This window comes from Urocampus carinirostris, chromosome 13 (genome assembly GCF_059441175.1).
Source record: "Urocampus carinirostris isolate Australia breed hairy pipefish chromosome 13, RoL_Ucar_1.0, whole genome shotgun sequence".
NCBI lineage: Eukaryota > Metazoa > Chordata > Actinopteri > Syngnathiformes > Syngnathidae > Urocampus > Urocampus carinirostris.
Genome location: NC_142361.1, coordinates 28006391 through 28027922, shown reverse-complemented (window position 1 = coordinate 28027922; position 21532 = coordinate 28006391). Strand labels below are relative to the sequence as shown.

At 40.6% G+C, this 21532-nt stretch overlaps 2 protein-coding genes and 1 non-coding gene across 4 annotated transcripts in view; 2 read left to right on the top strand and 1 right to left on the bottom strand.

Annotated features, from left to right (window-relative positions):
• ldb1a (LIM domain binding 1a) overlaps positions 1-10832 on the bottom strand; it is a 36460-nt gene extending 25628 nt beyond the window's left edge. Inside the window, exons 1-2 of one of the 2 annotated variants that reach the window (XM_088350790.1) lie at positions 10590-10832; positions 6890-6994 (exon numbers count right to left, since the gene is read on the bottom strand). In XM_088350790.1, coding sequence (XP_088206916.1) covers positions 6890-6917 — 28 coding nt within the window. In that variant the 5' untranslated portion in view covers positions 6918-6994; positions 10590-10832. The remainder of the gene's footprint in view (positions 1-6889; positions 6995-10589) is intronic. The other variant, XM_088350791.1, reaches the window with a different exon arrangement.
• A 2311-nt stretch (positions 10833-13143) lies between these two features.
• LOC148354244 (uncharacterized) lies at positions 13144-21041 on the top strand. Its single transcript, XM_088351947.1, has 14 exons — positions 13144-13273; positions 14793-14885; positions 14999-15139; positions 15299-15367; positions 15444-17286; positions 17378-17431; positions 17715-17775; positions 18001-18062; positions 18887-19547; positions 19615-19806; positions 19878-19944; positions 20023-20144; positions 20378-20529; positions 20617-21041. The coding sequence occupies exons 1-14, from the start codon at positions 13193-13195 to the stop codon at positions 20715-20717; spliced, it is 3699 nt and encodes a 1232-aa protein (XP_088208073.1). The 5' UTR covers positions 13144-13192; the 3' UTR covers positions 20718-21041.
• On the top strand, positions 20168-20309 carry LOC148354245 (small nucleolar RNA SNORA50). The gene has a single exon (XR_015852618.1). It is a non-coding gene; the product is annotated as a small nucleolar RNA SNORA50 (small nucleolar RNA).
• Positions 21042-21532: the final 491 nt, after the last annotated feature.

Below are 21532 nucleotides of genomic sequence, written 5' to 3'. Positions count from 1 at the left end.
GAGATCTTGTGCTTTTCCACCTTCCTCTTGAAGATGCCCCAAAGATGTTCTGTTGGGTTTATATCTAGTAGCATACTTGGCCAGTTTATCCCCTTTAGTCATAGCCCCTTTAGAAAAGCCTTGGTCATCTTAGGTGTATGTGGAGGTATTGTCAGGCTGGATCATGCTTGAGTTTGTGTTTCCCTTAATGAAATGCAACTCCCCATTTCCAGGTGCACTCCTGCAGTCCCAAACCATGACATTCCCAATACCATGTTTGACTTTAGCCGCAACACAAACATGTTTGTACTCCTCGCCTGGTTGCCGCCTCACATGCTTTACACCATCTGAGCCCAAAAAAATAATCTATGTCTCATTAGACCAGAGAATATATTTCCAGAAAGCCATGGCCTTTGTAAAAAGACTGTGGCATATCGCTGTTTCTTCAGTGATGTTTTAGTAAACATTATAATTAAATCTCTGCAGAAATGTGAGGGGTGTACTCACTTTCGTGAGTTACTGTAGGTTTTGGGTAAAATGACGCCAAAATGTAGCTTACATTTTCAGTTGCAGGTAGTTCTTCCCATCACAATTTACCACTGGGAAACGGTACCTCAAGTTTTTGCATGGCTCATTAAAAATCTATGCAATTTATACGTAATCATGGAACTACTATACATTTCATACTGCCCTGTGTAGGTGTAGAATGCACCGGACTTCTTGGACGCAACCCATAGCGGGTGATGACGCCTCTTATGACAATGACGTACAAACTAAAGTCAGCTGCCTTTAATTACAAGGGAAGAAATGCAATGGCAAAGCAAAGCCACCTGAGAGCAGTGTTGGCATCATTTTTCCACAGACTTGTTGTGAATCACGGCAATAATTTCAAGTAGTGACAAGCTCTTCACCCAAAGTTTACCCACTTTTTAATAGTTAAAAATACAGCATTAGAATTCAATTATTTTCAAGTCAAGTCATGTTTACTTGTATAGCCCTTAATCAGAAAAAGTCTTAAAGGGCTGCAGAGACCACCATAACAACAGACCCTGATCTAAAACTTACATGAGGTCAAGGAAAAACTAAAAAAAACTCAAGCACTGGGGAAAATGAAGAAACCTAGAAAATGGGCCAGCATAGGAGCTAATCCCTCTTCCAGGATGACTAGGCTGCAATAGATGTTGCACAACAGATAAAACACCTTGTGATTTCAAGCACCCGTATAAACCCCGTTTAAACAAACATTCGGATTCTCCTGGTCTGCACCAGTGGCTTGAAGTCTGGAATTTACGTTAATTGATTGTAAAGAATAGAGCTGGAGATGTGCTCAATGATTTCCACAAAAAAAGTCATCGTCTCCTTCATTATGTTCCGTCCTCCTCCCCCGCTTAGGTTGGCACGTGCCAGCTTTGGGCCTGCAGCAGATGTGACATCACAGCAACCCATCTACATTCTGCAAACCCCCTCCTCCTTTTCCCTATGTCAGAATCCCCAACATCTCCCGCGCATTCCTCCTCCCCGCCTCTGCACACCGGCCATTTTGATCTCATTTACAGAAAAGGAGTGGAGAAAAAAACTATAAAGAAGGTTTTAAGCCGGCGTTGTTGTGTAATCAAAAGGAAGAAAAAAATAAGAGGTTGCCATCTTAGATCTGCTTGAAGTCACTTTTCTCCAGTCTAGGGGGCTTGAGGGGAGCCGGGGGGTTATGTGACTTTCTGCATGAGGTAACAGGGATGTTAGTGCAGAAAGGGGGGAGTGAAACAAGGGGGAAGAGTGAGAGGAATGGAAGGGGTGGGCGAGGGGGAGAGTGTGCAGGAGTGTGTGCGTTTGAGGGGGGGCATACATGCAATCTATTTTTACCATTGAGTCAGAACAAAGGATGTGATTGGCTCCGATGTGTTAGGGCTCAGAGAACAAAGCCTTTAAAAAAGAGGCAAAGTCACAGCAACAACAGAAGGTCGCCAGCGCACTTAAAGGCAGGCAGATGTGTGACATCATATAAGGCTTAACCAGAAAGGGGGGATGAAATGTCAGCAGAAAAAGAAAAATGTGTATTACTTAAGATCTGGAGTATTATTATAAAGGTACTGTTAAGAAAAATGACTACCTCAGTTTACACTAGGCAAGCCTTTTTCTGGCCCTGTTTGTCCCCCCCGGCTATGACCCGTTTTTGATCCTGACCACGACTACTCTCCTCTCCTGGCTTACAACTTGTTTCCGACCACGTGTTTTGCTCTCCTGTCCCGGCTACTGACCCGTTTTTACGTTTCTGACACTGCCATCGCTCGCCACAGGAGTCCCACTTCCGCATTCAGAACGACCTGCTTCCCGCGCCCAGCGATCCCCGGATCGTGGGTGCAACCCTTTCCCTTCTTACAAATTGTCTCCGTTCTGGTCCTGACAGTATTGTGTTATAGTTTACGTTTTTAATAAAAGATTTTAATCATGGCCGCACGTATTCAAAATTTGTCATTTACATTAGTTAGTTTGAGCTGGGGGAAAAATTAAACAAAAGGCAAGTGCGCGTTATATACAAATTATAAATATAATATCAATGCGCCAACCAAGTTCACTATTGTTACAGTAACATACTCACAGTATGTTGCAGTATCCAAAAAAATAAGATATAGAAGGTCTTAAACATTGATGCAGATCCTTTTTACCTAAAATATAGTTGATATTATTCTCAACTGTACGTCAGTTTCAGGACCAGAACGGAGACAGGACCCACTTGTGTGCGTTTCTCTTAGTTTTATTGGGAATAAGGAAAAGGATAGTATACACGATCCACAGATCGCTGGTCGCGGGGAGCAGTTTGCTCAGACGCGGAAGTGGTATTTCCATGGCGAACGATGGCGGTGTCGAGAGCGAAAAAAAACGGGTTAGTAGCCGGGACTGGGGAGCAAAAATCGTGGTTGAGATCAGAAAAAGGGTCAGAGCTGGGAAACAGACGGGAACCAGAACAGGCGAGAGTCTGGGTCGAAAAGCTTGCCCAGCGTAAGCTGAGGTTTGCAGACGGACTGACAACCGGTGACAGAAAGCCGCGGGTTTAAAAAGGGACAGGGAGCACATCAACGTCCGAGGCAGTTGGCGCCAAAGGAGCAGGCTCAGGTGCCTCGAATCAGTAATCATGACAGTCAGTCCGTTAAAAGACAATTCAATACGTGACACAACACAAGAGGTATGATACAATTCAAGAAAGGTAATAATTGAAAAGAGTCAAGAGTATGTAAGAGGTAAAAATCTCTCCAAAACACAAACTATGTGACGGAATTCAATAAAAAACAAAACATATCACAAATATTCCGATATAAAGCCACCAATTACACTGACTTATACTTCTTGTACATCTCTTTAAAGACACAATTTCATGAGTATGATTTCAATTTGATGATGTGAATTCAAAGAAATGCAATCTTGTCCCTTAATCTGTAAACGACGGGCTGCTACTTTGTAGAAAGGTTGCCAAAATTGGGTTTCCATCCATCAACGTAATATAATAACGAGCTCATTACAAACAGATTTTCTGCTGCTGACCAAGGGAAAATTGATGGATAATGATTTTACTAATGATGTGAACATTGACGGATATTTTACTGAAAAATGACGGATTGCTGACTTGTGACAATTGACAATGACGATGGCCAAATAACAAACTCTTAAGTTTCATCGGCACGTCTTTTTCATGTGTTACACTGCTGATATATAAATAACAAATAATAACTAATAATAATTAATATATATATATTAGATCATATGGCCAAACATTTGATCCGTACCTAAACACAGTTTATAAACTATACAGTTTAATTAAAAAATACTTTGTATTTAAAATTCTAGATATGTAAAATAAAGAGTTTGTTTAATAATTATTAATAATTACAATTGTATAGTCTAGATTAAAAGTACATTATTTTCTTTTTAATTTGGGGCGTCACAGGAAGCCCAACAATTATTTGTACTTTGCTAAAAGACAATAAAACACCTTTAGGATGAAAAACATATTGGGAATTGTCATATGTTACACATGTTTTTTAATATTAATAAGTCTTTATATTTTACGTCTACAGAAACAAATCATAGTTAATTAAACTTTCGTGGCAGCAATTCTTGAAATTGTTCCTTCTTTTGAAGTGGATGTTGCAAAAGACCTAGAAAAAGCCCAAAGATTTCAGGATTCTCCCTAAACTGAGATTTAGTAAAAAACTTGAGATCTCACAGATTTAGTTTACAATAATGTGCGCAACCCATAGGGGGCGACGCTTTGCAGGACAATGCAATACAAACTAATGCTAGCTGCCATTAATCACGAGGAAAGAAATGCAATGGCAAAGCGAAGCCACCAAAGAACAGTATGCTTATTGTAAAACATGGCAAAAATTTCAAGCGTCATCAAGAACTTGACCCAAAATGTAAGCATTTTTCAATCCTAGATAACACAACATAAAATTTAAGCATTTTCAAGGATTTTAAGCACCTGTATAAACCGTGACTATCCTACTTGTTTTTATATGAGAATATATGAAAAGAAGCTTTATAGAATATAAGTTATTATATGCAAAAGTAGTCATGCAGCTGAGGGTTTTTCCCAGGGATGCACCAGTCCTAACATGCCTCAGCAAGCTCATGTTCCTCTATGATGGGTGCTCAAGCACACGTATCCGATGATCACGTCCATCTACATTCACCTCCTCTTACACTCGCTAATTTTCCTTTCACAACATTTGTAACTGTACTGCAAATCCTCCCTGTGCACACTTTGCACACATATGCATGTCATTAAATGTTTTTGCCCTAAAGTGATGACAGTCAACAGAGCGGGGCGGGGGAGACTACGAGAGAGGGCCAGGAAATAGACCAGACCTAAAATGTTGACCTATTAAATGTTACATCTAATAGCTGGGGAATATTTAACTTAATTAGAAAAGTGGGGAGAAAGTAGCAAAAATCTGACAGATGGCAAGTAAATGAATAGGGATCATTTAAAACTATTATAAACATCCTAGTATCAAAGCATAAATAGACCAGAAGCAATAGTATTTACACCTAAACAGGCATTACAATATTTGTTCAACTTAACACTTTAGTACCCATGTAAAACCTGTGCAAGCAGTGGCAAAAATGTGCACCAGGCCAGAAATCAGATTCTTTTCTCAACATGATTCAAAACTATGGACCACATATGCTAACCACTATCGCTCTACGCTCTGGAAAAAACGAAACAGTTAGGCAATGAATAATAAATAATCTTAGGACCACCTACTATTCCACTGTTTTCAACCCTGGGTTTTTCTTATGTCGCAAACATACGATACATTTTAAAAACATTAATACTTTTTTTTCGAATGAAATGAGGAAAAGAAAATTGTTAATCAATTGTTAATCTATTTTTACTTGATTGCAAAATAACTGCAAAAAATATGGATCATTTGGCTGATTTTTTTTATTGTTATATAATCTTATTTATTCAATTTAATGGAAAAATAATATTAATATGGTGCAAAATCTTTGACTGGAAAATATTTCTTCGCAAAAATCACAAACTTGTGGATTATTTAACTAATTTTAAGTATATTTTTCCCGTTTTACTACATTTTATAACAAAAATAAATTTGAGAATAATATCAAAATGGAGCAAATTTATCTGCCGTATATAATTCAACTTTTTCATTTGGCTATAAAACAATTTTGCATAAAAATCCTATAATTGTGGATAATGCAGAACATGTATTTGGCGTATAACGTATTACATTCTGATTTGACCAGAAAAACAAAAAAAATCTGGATTATTCAGCTAAGTACTCTTATTTAGCTTAGAGGTTGTTGTTTTTTTTTATTTCTCTACCATATTTACTTTTTGTAATAAATGAGGAATATATCAAAACTGTGCAAAATGCATCTGTAGTATAACTTATTATATTCATATTTGACTAAAAAATGATTTTGTACAAAAATCATAACATTATAGATAATGTATCTAATTTTAAGTATTTTAATGGTTTTACCATATTTAATTAAAAAAAGAAAAATATTAAAATTTGAAAAAAATGTATTTATTTTTTTTACAGGCAGCAAACAGAGGATAGTATTAAACCTTCACACTTTTTAAATAACAAATTGGACTCAAATAAAAACAGGCAAAGCAATAATTACGTCAACTAATTAACAATAATCATGTGCTGTTTTTTTTTTTTTTTTTTTTTTTTTTTTTAATGGGCAGCACGGCGGCGCAGTGGTTAGCGCTTGTGCGGCACAGTTCATGTCATGGGAACCTGTCGTGGGTTCAAATCCAGCTCCAGACTTCCTGTGCGGAGTTTGTATGTTCTCCCCGTGCTTGCGTGGGTTTCCTCCGGGCACTCCGGTTTCCTCCCACGTTCCAAAAACATGCATTTCAGGTGAATTGGCCGGTCCAAATTGTCCCTAGGTGTGAATGAGCGAATGAGTTGTCTGTCCCTGTGTGCCCTGTGATTGGCTGGCAACCAGTTCAGGGTGTCCCCTGCCCACTGCCCGGAGATGGCTGGGATGGGCTCCAGCCCCCCCGCGACCCTAATGAGGATAAGCGGTACGGCTGATGAGATGAGATGAGATGTGCTGTTTTTAATCATGATTTCTCACACTAATCACTGATAATTACTTAGGAAGGTCTTTCTATCATCCTCAGCAAGTAAATACATCATAACTGATTAAATCAATGATTTTCTGAGAGAATGTTCCATCACTGGTGAAATATTTTAGGAAAGGTCTTGAAGGAAAAGGGTGCCATTTATTGGTGACCCCGACTAAACCTTTGCATGAGGGCCAAAACTTCCCCGCTTTGTATATCCTCTTTGAACGACACACATTTTTTGTGTTGTGAGTGACAAAAGCACGCAACAAAGAAAAGATAAGGACAAGCAAGCGATGCACTCACCAGGACAAGCGCAACCTCCAACAGACATCTTCTCACATGTTGGGTGCTCCGCTTTGAAGGAAACAGCAGCACTCGACCCTCACGTTGCTAGCATGTGCTGCGCTCCTGAAGAAAAACAACACAGACAGACAGAGGAGAGATAAGAAGAGGGAGTGGTACGATTCCGAAGAGGGGCCGCTGCACGCTCGCTCTGTCAGAGGCAGGAAGTTGGCAGGGGCTGCATCATTAACAGGCATGTTGCAACACAAGTGGGAGGGGAAACGCAACTGAGAGACTTGATTGCACAGCAGACGGAAAGACGTGACACAGAAAGGAGCTCAGTGCAGCTTTAGGAAGAAAGCGAGAGAGGCAATTAGCTGAAAAAGAAAGCTTGCGCGTATGTATCTGGCATTGATGCATTGTCTATTTTTGCTCCGCTGCTGTGGGAGATAAACATTCTCAGCGGGAGCCCCAGAAGGTCATTAATGCCACACAAATGCAGGCACCCCTGTCTCATATTTGACCGATTTCCATCTCAGGCGTGCGTTAATCAATGTAGACGGTATCAGTTAGAAATGCAGAGTCCACCTGAAGAGCAGAGACATGCACCCAGGGGCCCAGGGGAGTTGGATAGACATGAAGAACTTTCATATTCTGTAATCCCTTCCACTCTCCATGATATCCTCAGTAGCCTTAATTGTACGGCCACCCACTCTATTTCAATTCGGCATCTTTTTTGTGGCTTTACAAGCTAAAGGTCTGCATTTCCTCACAAATGTATTCTTTGTTGCTTTTTCAGAATTACACAACATTTCGCAATGCATTTCTGCAAAACCTGGAGAGGTGGATGGTGCACAGTTCCAAGGAAAATAAATACACGATTCCAATGACACTACAGTGAACACTCCCTTTAAGGTGGTTCACTTTTAACGGTCTTGCTATTTCACTGATTTGCATCGTGTATTGTGCTTTGCATTCTGATTTGCTTGACAGTCTCTCTGCTTTCAGTTGAAGTTGATGATTAAAATTATTATCTGACAGTACAGTTGTTATTTGAGTAAAAATGGTTCATACAGCACTTTTATTTGTTAAACAAATGTTTAGGTGTGTAAAAAGGGTTCTCTGGTTTCAGTGTGTATAGGGTATCTAATTGTATGATTGTAAAAACAAAAATCAAGAAGGTTTCTATGCCACGGATTTTGTCTAGCACTGGCTCTTGAATGAAGCAAATAACACATTCCCATTAAGGCAATTTTCAGGAAAAAATATTATTTTGCGATTAAACATCCATCCATCCATTATCTGCACCATTTATCCTCAGTAGGGTCGCGAGGGTTCTGGAGCCCATCCCAGCTATCTTCAGGCAGTGGACAGGGGACACCCTGAACTGGTTGCCAGCTAGTCGCAGGGCTCACACAGACAGACAACTCACTCGCTCATTCACACCTAGGGACAATTTGGACCGGCCAATTAACCTGACATGCATGTTTTTGGAATGTGGGGGGATTGTATGATTGTAAAAACAAAAATCAAGAAGGTTTCTATGCCACGGATTTTGTCTAGCACTGGCTCTTGAATGAAGCAAATAACACATTCCCATTAAGGCAATTTTCAGGAAAAAATATTATTTTGCGATTAAACATCCATCCATCCATTATCTGCACCATTTATCCTCAGTAGGGTCGCGAGGGTTCTGGAGCCCATCCCAGCTATCTTCAGGCAGTGGACAGGGGACACCCTGAACTGGTTGCCAGCTAGTCGCAGGGCTCACACAGACAGACAACTCACTCGCTCATTCACACCTAGGGACAATTTGGACCGGCCAATTAACCTGACATGCATGTTTTTGGAATGTGGGGGGAGTGCCCAGATGAAACCCACTCAAGCACTGGGAGGACATGCAAACTCCACATGGGTAGGCGGCGGTAGCTGGACTTAAACCCTGAACCTCTGCACCCTGGGGCTGTGTGCTCGCCACCCAGCGATTAAACATATTAGTTTGAATTTGAATAGTGTGGGTTTTTTTTGTTTTTTGGTTCTAGCGTGTGTTTATTTTGTTTGATAGTTCATGTTTTGTCATATTATCGTTATTGTTGCCAGTTTAAGTTGCATACATTTATATGTGCTGACACTGCTTTCCGATATGTTTTTATTAATAGAAAATCAAGTACTTCCCCTAGCAAACTGCCTTTGAATACTATAGTTAAAATGTCATTACATCACTTCCAACTTTTGTGATCGTTTGATTGATTGATCGACAATTTTATTTATTTCCACTGATCATCATATACAAGGTAACAATGTGTTCGAATTCAACTCCTTTTATAAACCATTGACAAAACAGCTGACAGGAAAAAACGCCGGCGCCTTTTAGTTCCTGTCCCCTTGACAATCAAAACCCTTTTTAAATTTATCATGTCATGTAAACAGATTTTTATAACAATGCATTTTATGGAACATAAATAAAATTTCATCATCACACAAGAGATTTTTAACCTTTCCTCTTTTGTGTCTCTGCAGTTATACACTTTTAACAAAGGTTTCGGTTTTTTATGTATATATGCAACATAATATATTTATGTGTATATCCTGAACATTTACATTTTTTTTGTGGGGTTTTTTGTATTATACGGTCCGGTGAATCAATCAACACTCAAGGAGTTGAAATAATCAATGGTCCAATTCAAAGGATATTATTTTATTTTTTGGTGACTATTTTTTGATTTGACAATACTAAGCAAACCAGCTTATGTTGAACCTCTCTTTTATTGTTTGTTTGTTCATCAGTGTTTATAAGCCTCCCTCGAGTCCCTTCCCTCACATGGTAAGTCTGTACCTTGCCAACGTGTTTATATTTCTTTTTTTATGTATTTATTTATGTAATTTCTTATCATTTTTGTGTGTTTCTGTGTAATTGAAGTTCCGAGATGATGGTTGAAGAGAAAGGTGGGATTTTTCTTATGGTACATTAAATGTTTTATATGGCACTTTGAGTTGCATTTCATTTTTCATGGAATATTGGCCTCTGAAAAGACCGATTTTGACTGTTGACTGTCTCGGCTGCAATATAACATCTGACAACTCAGCTGTCAGACAAAAAAGTCTCCACATATGGATCTCACAACGCTACTGAAGACCCCATCAAGCGCCGTTGACAAAAGCTCACATCCCTGAAGTCTGTCACTCAGCGCAGCAACAAAGAGCAAATATGAGTCAGCCCAGCAACCGGAGCTGACAGGCATATTGGCTTCACACCACTAAACAGGCAGCCGCATCACAGTTAAATGTCACACACCATGTCAGACAATGTTCCCAGACACAATGAACATCCCCTGGGCCCCCCTCTTTTTCCTGTCACTACCTGCTGCCACATGTTGTTTTTTTAAGTATGGTTGCAAGGTTGGGAGCAAACAAAGGCAGGCTGCAAGTCTGTGATTCAAAAAATGGCTTCCAGGAGCAATTAAAGCTGTTGTGCACTCTCAAGCGTACTCTCTCTCCTTCCTCTCACACATACAGATGCCCGCACTGTGTCGACATGTCAACAACAAACCCTGGTCCGAGAATAAAGAAGTTCTTACATCGCCATTTGTGGTATACTTGAACAGCCGCCCACGTTGTGACAACACATGGCTCTAAAATATTAAGTGAACATTTCAAAAAGCTCCTGACATTCACGCCATCACTGTGTATCTGCAACGCTTTCCTTCATCTCAGCGCTTACCTTTCTTTTCTTTCGCCCACGCTCGCCAGTAAAAGTCCACCCTGGGTCAGGCAACACGTCGGAAGCCAAGCCAGCAGGCGAAGAAAGCGAGACAGCGGAGGAGGAAAAAGTGTGATGAGCAGATGCTGATATAGGACACAATTGAAAGGATAGGGAGGGGAGGTGAATCAAGCAAAGTGCAAATTGGATGATGAGGAAGGTGGGAATGAGGGAAGCAAAGAGGAGGTGAAGAAGCGGAAGGGAGGGGGGATCTCTCCGCTGCACTGGTATGACGCAGCCACATCTCCTCTCTCCTCTACAGCTCCATCCTTGCATGCCTACTAGAAAATAGAGGGGGCTGTATCCATGGTAACGGCAGAGCAGAGTTACTTAGGAGTTAGTGGCAGAGTACAGTGATTAGATGTGCAACTTGCAGCTTCTAGAAAAAGAAAATAAATTAGGACGACTTGCAATAAGAAAAAGACTGGTCCGACTCGTTGCCCACTGGAGGAGCGAGCGGATGAACAGGATGCACAGGTTATCGTGCTCACCTCAATGGAGAATGCAGGAGCAGAATGACAACTTGGGAAATTACAAGATGAAGAAACAAAAGATTTTAAGGACCGTACATTCTACTGATGCAAAAAAAGGTGGTTACAACCAAGAAGAAACACACCCATACAGGAGTGTGGATCACTTCTCCAATGATAGATGATTGTCTGTTGGCATTTTTTAATGCAGGGGTGGAAAAGAAATTTGAGGCAAACAGCCAGGAAGAAAAAAATGACTGATTGTGTCAGCAGATTAAAGGTGGGGTGTCGTTTGGGGTGTTCTTAAGTTTAAAGTTAAATATCATCTCTGATAAGTATGTGTTAACAATGCCCAAGTGAGTTTAAATTGCCCTTATGCTTAATTTTCCACTGCGCTAGAGGTAAGACCTCAAGCCCGAGCCTGCCCCCAGCCCGACACGAAATGTCAATCATTACATTCAGGTTAGGGATGGGCTTCTTTCTCGCTGACTTTTCATTATCCATCTAACATTGTTCCTTGTTTCTTTTTCTTTGTGGAGGATCCAGGCAATGGATTCTGTCCCCATCCTGTGCAGCACAGCCCGCGCCGTTTAGAGAGCTCATCGGCACGCTTCTCCGGGCGGGTGGGTTATGTTGGCCAAAATCACCCCTCTGCCTTCCGAGTCCTCACAAATACAATACAAAAATTCAGGTTTGCTTCGGGCTTGGTCCCCCAAATCCGGTTAAATAGTCGGCCTCTGGCTGGTTCGGGCTTTAAAAATAATTAAGCTCGATCTTACCTCTACACTGGACTTAACTGCTTTTATCTTACTTTTCGCAAAACTGTTTGGGGCATAACACATTAATAAGGAGAAATGGAAAGGAGGGGGTGCTGGTGAGTGACGTTAATAAAGTTTCCAAATCCGTACAGCTCTTTTAAAGTGAAAGTGTTTGGATTTAGCAGATCATGTTCACATATTTTATTGAAAATTTTCTTTTTATTCCATCCCAATGATCATTTGGGAAAAAAATCACTGATGCACTTACAAACTAGGACAATCTCCAAGCACTACCTAGTAAATACTTTGCCCATTTAACCATGGCATTCTTTTTATCTTATTTTTCTATTATAAATCTTTATTATTTGTTTATCTTTGAGTGCCATGCCAAATCTTGTTGTAAACAATGTTCACTGCATTGATGTTAAAAAAGACAACCAATTCTAACTATATTGTAATGGGCATGGTGTCTCATGTAAAACATATTTTAATTGATGAGCAACATTACATTTGATGGCATTGTTAATTGATTTTAGCAAATTAGTTATTCCAAATGAAATTAAAACAAGCACTGGATAAACAGGTTGAATCAAGCACTTTTTACACCAACATTATTCCAGTTCACATTGAATTGAAAAAAAAATGTACTTTAACGCCAAAATTGACAGTTTTATGGTACAGTACATGTGAATTAGGACTATTTAACCGGAGATTTGATGGCATTTATTGCACTTTCTATGTACTGATGGTTTTCAAAGTGAGCTAAAAAATAGGTATCTAATGTTGAATTAAATTGTCTATTCTCATTGATAACAACGTATTCGTTGTTTACAATGACACTAAGACATGGAACTCCAGTATAAACACCTACTAAAGATTTAAAGGAGAACATTAATATAAAATAATTTCAGGATACAATTGACTGGCCTAGGTTGTAATAGTGCAATGAAAAATGGTGCATCGTAACAATAGAGCAGTAAAAGTAGTGCAATAATATTTAGCAGCAAAGAAAATTTCAAAATAAGTCGTTAAAAGAGACATAAGCAGATACCAATTTTCAAAGCAACTTGGGAAGGTCCTTATTTTAGATGTGTTAATGTAAATCCCATTGCGGTGATTTTTGTTTCTAAAAGGACTTCAAAGTTTATTTACATTGCAAAGGAAAACTCGATCAAAGAGAAAAAACTACAAATCCCATAGCTTACCTTTGACCCCTTGTTTCCCATGCTTTACCGGGAACTTCTGCGCATGCGTCTTCTACCGGCTCAATTTGAAGCTTTTTTATTGGCCAAATTTCGTCCCACGTTTCTGCTAGTAAAGGGAGTAAACTTGCAAGATGGCGGTCCGGTGGTGCGCAAGCGAGGACAGTTTAACAACGTGTAATATGGATTTTTTACCCATGGAAACATTTGGCATGGTAAGGAATTAATTCACTGTTTCTTATCACTTAATAACGATTTTATTGTTAAGGATTTCAAGCTTTATTTGTGCGCGATGCAGAGCACAAATGGAACATTGCGCATGCCGAAGTGACACGTGGATGCTATCCATGTCTATCCACGCCGATTTTTAGAATGAAAAACCGTCAGGATTGTCTTGTAATTTCTATACATGCCGTGTGTTTTATCTAAATACTACTTAGAATATTTATTATGTATGTAATACCCTTCGCAAAGATCTAGTGCAATTATGCCGGTTCCTCAACATCTCTACTACATTAAAAATATCCAGAAAGTCGATCAATGATCATGACAGTCGTGCTTTTTAATAGATTACAAATGTTTATTGCATATATGCAATGTATTTGTGAGTTTCAATTTAACTAGGTGTTATCTACCGGAACTTCATTCATTCACACGTGTTGACAGGACGATAACGTGCTAGCATAATGGCTAACTTGCTAGCTCATGTATTCACTTTGCTAAAACAAATTTGATTCGGTTAGTTTATACCTCATTTAATATCTGATTCTGTAGTGGGTGCATTGTTCGGGTTTTACCAGCTTTCTATGTCGTGTCGTAATTTCAACTACACCGAGGTTGTTGTACACTTTTATTTACACTGTAATGAAGACTATGTGTAACCACAAGAATCCAGTCCAAAATTTAAACAAGGGTGCTTAACACGTGGTTGCGCGACTTTTGCTATGTGGACCGAGAGTGGGGAGGAACAAACGTGTCTTTACTGTGCATTAGTGGACGCTAACACGTGGGCAAATCCATGCAAACGTTTACTGTATAAGTGTGCATGAACCTTTTGTGTTGTGAGCGTGCATCGAATTGAATTACTTGAAATACATTTTCCCCAATCAAGTTTGTTTTGCTGGTTCATTTGGCCGAGTTAACAAAATTGCACCTAATTAGGTTTCACAACGTGCATGCTATCAAGCTTCTAGTTGCATATGGACACCCATGCATCACGTGCATGCTAACAAGCTACTACAGGCATATGGACAACCATAAACCTTTTGGTTTTAAATCAACCACCAGAGATACTTCAGACATGAGTCTAGATTAAATAAAAACTATAGAGCCCAGTTGAATGGTCTGGAATCGCTAACTTAAGGACAGTGTGATGTATTAACACATTGTCAAGTCAAGTCAAATTTATTTATATAGCCCTTAATCACAAAAAATGTCTCAAAGGACTGCACAGGATTACAGTTACAAAATTACACAATTACCTGATCTTAAACCAGCATGCGGGCAAGGAAAAACTCAAAAACCTCAGTGTGAGGAGAAAAGAGAAACCTTGAGAAAGGACCTCGCATGTGGTAATCCCCCAATGCTGCATAGAAATAATGCAATTTTGAAGCTTTAGTCTTTATTGGAAATTAAACCGAATTTTACCTGTCAGTAACTGGCAGTCTATTTATAATCACAGTGTCTTGTAGGTTACTTAAAATTGTTAGTTTATGTTTTCTGTTTCTCTTCTAGGCCGCTGAATTGTGCTCCGGAGAAATGGAGGCAGATCTTCAAAGCTGCTTGGATCCCAACATCCTTTCCATTTTTGACACACCATCTGTAGAGGCAAGTGGATGTGATCAAAGAACGTTTACTACGTCCCATAGCATGGTCAACTTGTCACTTGGTAATTTTAATCTCAATATGTGTTGGTCTTAAAATGCTCTCCTTTTGTTCAGTTAAAAGACGAGGACAGCGAAGCCACATTGTTAACTGCTCTGGCAGATATACTGGACAATATGGATGATGAAAACCTGTCCCCATTTGACACGCTTCCCGAGTCGGACATACTCACGAATCGGGGCAAGCAACACTCGCCAGTAAGTGCGCAGCTGCCGTGCTAGTATTTTCAATGAGTATTATAAGACCATAACTTTGGCAGTTCTTAATCAGATTAAATGTCACATGAAAAGTTTAAACGATGAATTTGTGGCTATAGAATTAAAAAAAACATGTACGTTTTCCTCTCACCTGTGTAGCCGAGATCGCGTTGTCTAACCCGGTCCACTCCTGCAAAAGAATCATTTTGTTCAAGATCAACTGGAAAGGTAGCTTCCACTTCCATTTGCTACATAGTATATTACATACACTGTCATATTTAAATCAACTTTATCCTGCATTCAGAATCTCCGCATGATGAGGGAGTCATTGCAAAGAAGCGACGGGGAGGATGATGATGCTGGTCCTCTCACATTGAGCCCACTAAGACTCTGTTTACCATCTGATTGCACTTTAGAAGACTCGGGGGATCCAGCTGTTCCATTTCCTGTCATTCTTGAGCAGGGGGGTGGTGACGGCCATTCGGTTGATCTGGGTGACTTTGTTAAACACATGCATCCATATTGCATGACAATTAGCATGGAGGATGATGAGGGAGTGCAGGTGTTGCCCGCAGGAGGAATCTTGCTGGAAGTTGTTGATCAGGGAGAAAATGGAGAGCCTATCCTGGCTATCCAAGACCTCATAACTCCTCTGCCAGTGAATGAGTCTACAGAGAAGCCGAGGGCAGAAGATGAAGAAGGGGTTGTTTCTGATGGTTCTGAGCATATTATTGTTGATGATGATGATGATGACGACTATAAAGCATGTCAGCTTCTTGGAAGAAATCTAGGTTTGTGTTCAGGTGGGAAAGATGAACATAAACTAAAAAATCAGAAGAAAGAAAACATGGCAAGAAGGCCTTCCCGAAGGAAAAAGAAAAAGAAATGCAACAGTCTTCCAGTTGAGACAAGAGTCCTTAGGAGCACTGCATTGAAAAATCAAGCGTCACCTCCCAGGTCTGAAAAAACGCTACTCAGGGAGCAAAAGAAACGCATAGTGCCAGAAGCTGCAAAGGTGTCTGTACCCGCTTCTTTAGAACCCAAAGATCCACATAAAAAAGAATTACAAGCAGAATCCCCCACTATGACCCAAAAATCTACAGCAAAGCCTGTTCTGGCATCTGTGTCACGACCTGCTACAGAACTGTTAGCGGTCAATGTTCCTGAAAGTCCCATAGAATCATCACAGCAACCACTTAATGTGTCCCAGCATTTGCCCCCGAATTCCGATGGGTTCTCGCATAAACATGTACTGCCTTCCAACAGCCCCGCAACTGCTGTAGAGGAGCCAGTCCATCATCAGACTCCTGCAGCCCAGGAGCCAAAGCCCAAATCCCTGAGTCTCGCCGAGTACCGACGACTGCGACAACAGAAGAAGCCTGTCAGTTTAGATAAAGAAGGTGACAACAGTACCAAGTGGCCCAGTCTTCCGGAGCCACCAAAAGAATTGCCACCTATTCCTTGTTTGCCTCAACCCAGCCCCAGGGATCCTCGGTGGCCTGTCCTTCAGGCTGCAAAGAAGGTGGTCGATGTCAAAACAGTCTGGCAACCCCGGGGGACGTGTGCCCCAGCCACGCCAAAGGCATTGCTTGCACCTCCCGCCTATATGACCGCCTCAACCAACAAGGCTGCTAATTCTGTGCCCTCACAATCAAAAGTGAATAAAGACAACGCTACTTCAGAACCAAATGTGTTCTTAAAACCAACAGCTGATGAGTCTAAAGATGACACCAATCCAAAGCCAAATGTTTCTCAAAATCCTATACCTGGTGATTCTGTGAACCAATCAACAAACAAATGTACAAAATTGTCAAAAGACGGGACTGGAGTCATTGAGAGGCCTCTTCAATTTGCTAAAACCACTTTAGAGACAATTAGGAGCAACTCCCCTGTTCTTAAACACGAGACCCCAGTGTGCCAGAATGTGGTAAACGAGTTACCTTCCTCCACTCCATCCTTAAACATCCAAAACACATCTGCCAAGGTCCAGACGACAATTGCCAAATCCTGTTCTACTCCCAATCCCCTGACACCATTACAGCTCAAATCGAAACCTGTGGTGTTAAAACCAAAACCGGTACAAACAGATGGTCCAAAGACGAAGAGCCCAACACAGGAGTTGATTGAGTCTTTCACTGTTGAAATGGGTGAGCTTGCATATTGCATACCACTATTTGGGTATATTCCGTTGACAATGGCAACTCACTTTTTTTTAATTCACAAAACCATTGATCCTAGGTATTGAGGCAGCTGATCTGACAAGCCTGTTGGAGCAGTTTGAGGAAACACAAGGTGAGCAAACTGGCCACTTAGCAAGTCCGTAGTACTACTTCTACATTTTGTGGGGTTAGTGAAGCTGCTTTATGCTGTGGAATTCTGCCCAGGCTGCAATTCCATTTAACTCTCGCTACGCTCCCATTGTTGTGGTTGTAAAACCCAACATTGGGTGCGGTACAGTCTGTCTAATAGCATCTGTGCTATATTGAGCCTGTCAGTTCCTCAGTGACTTGCACCGGCATTTCTATCAACTAATACAGTTCTTCTCTGACTTCCCCCCTATCTGATTTCTCTTCAGCCAAAGAGCAACAAAGAAAGACGGAGGTCTGTGGTAGAGCAGCAGCTGTAGGAAACTCCAGGTGAGTTACCCTACAGCCGTACCGCTGCTCACTGAGTGATGAAGTCAAATGTGTACACATGGGTGCAGTGATTACACATTGCCAAGGCCTGCCGCTGAAGTCAAAAGTCTATCATGCCTTTGAAACAGGCTTTGATGCTTTGATTGCAGTCAAACTTAAAGACTTATGACATTTCATACTCCAGGAAATAGATGAACAAGTCTTAACAAGTTCTGTTCTTTTTAGTGTTGAAACGCCACGTGAGCGAATTCTTGTGGAACGCACCAGTGATCTCACAAGTCCTGCAGGTAATATTTGAGTATAAGTAGTTAACAAAACAGGCGGGTTTGCAAAAGCATCAACAATTAACATAAACAATTTTTTTCTGCTAGCCATCTGTACAATATAATACAACAAGAAATCAAATGCCTACTTCCATTATATTTGTTGGCCACACTCCTTCAAAATCAAAACAAAGCCTCACCCCCAAAAAAATACATTCCTTGTCTGCAATTGAATATAGCTATATATGTATAAAGTTTTTCTTTAGCGTATTTGTTGAAAAATACTCGTGGTATATATTAATGAAAATAAAGGACATTTTTAAGGTGATCGATCATTTAAAAAATTCCACAAGCAAACCACAGTTGGGACTCTGCACCAGTTTCCAACCTGATTTTAGCACGCCAACCCTGGTCTGTCTTCACCCATATTCTTATCAAATATCAGAAACTGATGACCTGGTCTACAATAGTCTTTTTTTTTGTTTTTTTTTTTCTCAACGTTTGTCAATACCATATTCGTTTTAGAGCAGACAAGCCAACTGGACCCTAATCACTTATAATATTGTCCAAAAGTACTTGGGCAAAGTTGGTCTTTCTTTTTTTTTTTTTTTTTTTTTTTTTTTTTTTTTTAAATAGTAGACTTTTACATTTTTAACTTCCCTTTGGAAAGTCGTTTTTTCTGTCCAAAGCACCCATTTTATTATTTTGTTGTACACTGACATCTAGCAATTTAATGGCTGTTAAGTCTGACTGAGAACTTGACAATTTAGGTATCTGGACCACCATATTGCTAGATTTGCAACTATCATTGTCTGCTCCAATAATGTTGCAACATTTTCATTTCTCAGCTCTTACTCCTCCTGCCACTCCTCCACATCAGATGTGGAAACCTCTGGCCCCTGTTACTGTACTAGGAAAGACCAAGGCCAAAGAGCCTTCCAAAACAAACCCCACCAAGGCCATTCAGATAGAAGCTCGCCCTTTAACCTCTGTCAGATTCCGTGCCAAGCCCACTGCCGTCGCTACTGTGCCTTACAGTGTTGTTTGCATGGATCACGACTACTGCCTCCCCGAGCATAAGTCTTCTCCTGGAGAAGCAGACGAGCGCTGCAATGCCAAGCAGAAGATCACGATTAAACCCATAAGTCACCCCGCTCTAACCACTACAACACCCCCATGCGTCCCTGGGACCACTTATAATCCCAATCCACAAGTTGGTCCTGCAGCTCCAAAGGCTTTGAATAACTGCATCAAGGGGATGGCAGAATCTTCTGTGTTGGAGACTCCTGAAGCCTCTCCAACACATCAGGAGAGCGAATTAACGGAAAGAACTGTAAAGAAGAGGGCGTCTGAGAGGTCATATCGTCGGCATACTGCTTCTTGTAGTCCCAGCCCCGAACGGAGGGGGCGAAAAAGATCCCAACGTTCGCCATCACGGTCCAGCAGCTCTCAGTATGATTCTGACTCATCTCGGTCTAGATCAAGGTCCCGCTTGCCATCCAAGAAAAGGTTAGTTGCATCTGCATTATAACCAGTTTTTTTTGTCATCTTACATGCAGTGCCTTTTTCTCTGTAGGTTTCGCCACTCTCGTAGCAGATCTAGATCTTACTCCCATTCGTCTTCACGTTCTTCAGTATCTAGATCTCCCCCCAGGAGGAGAAAATACTCTTATTCCTCCTCTCGCTCTGGTTCTTGGAGTCGCTCCCGATCACGGTCTCCGTCTCCCCAAAGACAAACACAATGCAGGAAATCTAGATCAGTTTATAGGTAAGTTGTAGGAATAGCAAGTTTCGCTTCTGCTTTGCTGAATTTAGCTAAAGTTGTCTTCTTCCCTTTAGTCCTTCATATCAGAGAACTTATGGGTACACTCCAGAGGAGGTTCAGTCTCGCAAAGACAAAGCCATTGTAAGCTTGTTAAACTACACAGCTGGTGTATTGTGAAGTTTTTGACATGATGACAAATATTTGGAAAATATTTCACAGGAGGAGAGGCGGGTTGTTTACATTGGTCGAATTCGGGACACAATGACCCAAAAAGAGCTCAGAGAGCGTTTCTCCTACTTTGGCGAGGTTGAGGATTGCACTCTGCACTTTAGGGAACAAGGGTAAGCGTCACTTCTTTTCTTATTTGCATTGTTACTCTGAAGCCCTTTGGTCTCCTTTGTGACATAAAGGGTCAAGCTGCAATGCTAAAGCATATGCCGGCCTGTTCATAACTGGGGCCTCTTGGTTTGCCTCCCAGGTGGCTCTTTTAAAAGCAAGCCACAACTTTAAATGACGATCATGAAGTGAAGCAGTCTTTTTTCCCAATAAATACTAATACTTAAAACTATTACAGGGACAACTACGGGTTTGTGACTTACTATAACACCAATGATGCATTCACTGCGATTGAGAAGGGAAGCAAGCTACGCAAGGCTGACGAGCTGCCTTTTGATCTGTGCTTTGGCGGAAGGAGGCAGTTCTGCAAAACCACTTATGCTGATTTAGGTAATAACTATGGTGGATTTATGCTTACAATGCGTTCATCTCATTATTTTAAAGTGTATTTACCCTGCTCCTCATCTTATTTATCAGATTCGAACAGAGACTATGACCCATCATCTGCAAAAACAAAGCTGAAAACACTTGACTTTGACACTTTATTGAAGCAGGCCCAGCGTAGTCTGAAGAGGTAACAGGAAGCCTGCTGCACAGAACAGCAAACATTACCTCAAGATTTAAAAAATGTCTTTTCAGTTTGTTGTTGCAATCGTTTCAGTTTTTTATTTTTTTGGGGGGGGTTGCCCAAGTCTTATACCTTCTATTGAAGAGACGATTTATAATTAAAGTAAAATAAGTTGCAAAAAAAATCGATTGTGAACATTTTTAAATGTTTATTTAATATTGTAAAAAATCCAAATAAAGTGTATGGAAGGATTCATTGATAAAGAGAACTAAATGTGGCTCTAAATGTGTTGGGGAATGATGGCAAATGTGAAATTAAAAAAATGAAACCTTGAGTGTCTTGTCATAGTAATATGCCTTAGCACACAAGCCAATGATCCGTTCTAATAAATCCCACTATGGAGGTAAAAAAAACATTTAAACATAATTCTGTACTTGATGACCACAATTGCACTGAAGAAAAAAAACACACTGGACTCGGTTCTGACTCTGAGTTTCAACCTCAAATGTGACTGTTAAAGTGTACTGACGTTATTTCTCATCACTATTTATTTACATTTGAGGGGCTGGTCAAATGTTGTATTAAAGAAACTAAAGGAATTGGTTGCCGCAAGTTCTCCCCGTGCTTGCGTGGGTTTCCTCCGGGCACTCCGGTTTCCTCCCATGTTCCAAAAACATGCATTTCAGGTGAATTGGCCGGTCCAAATTGTCCGTAGGTGTGAATGAGCGAATGAATTGTCTGTCCCTGTGTGCCCTGCGATTGGCTGGCAACCAGTTCAGGGTGTCCACTGCCCGGAGGTGGCTGGGATGGGCTCCAGCCCCCCCG

What these genes read in the sequence shown, in the direction of transcription:
- LOC148354244 (XM_088351947.1), top strand. Translation starts at nt 13,193, where the DNA reads ATGGCGGTCCGGTGGTGCGCAAGCGAGGACAGTTTAACAACGTGTAAT. An exon ending in GTTCAAGATCAACTGGAAAG is followed by an intron (nt 15,368 to 15,443) that starts GTAGCTTCCACT and finishes TCCTGCATTCAG; the next exon opens with AATCTCCGCATGATGAGGGA. An exon ending in GTCTTTCACTGTTGAAATGG is followed by an intron (nt 17,287 to 17,377) that starts GTGAGCTTGCAT and finishes CATTGATCCTAG; the next exon opens with GTATTGAGGCAGCTGATCTG.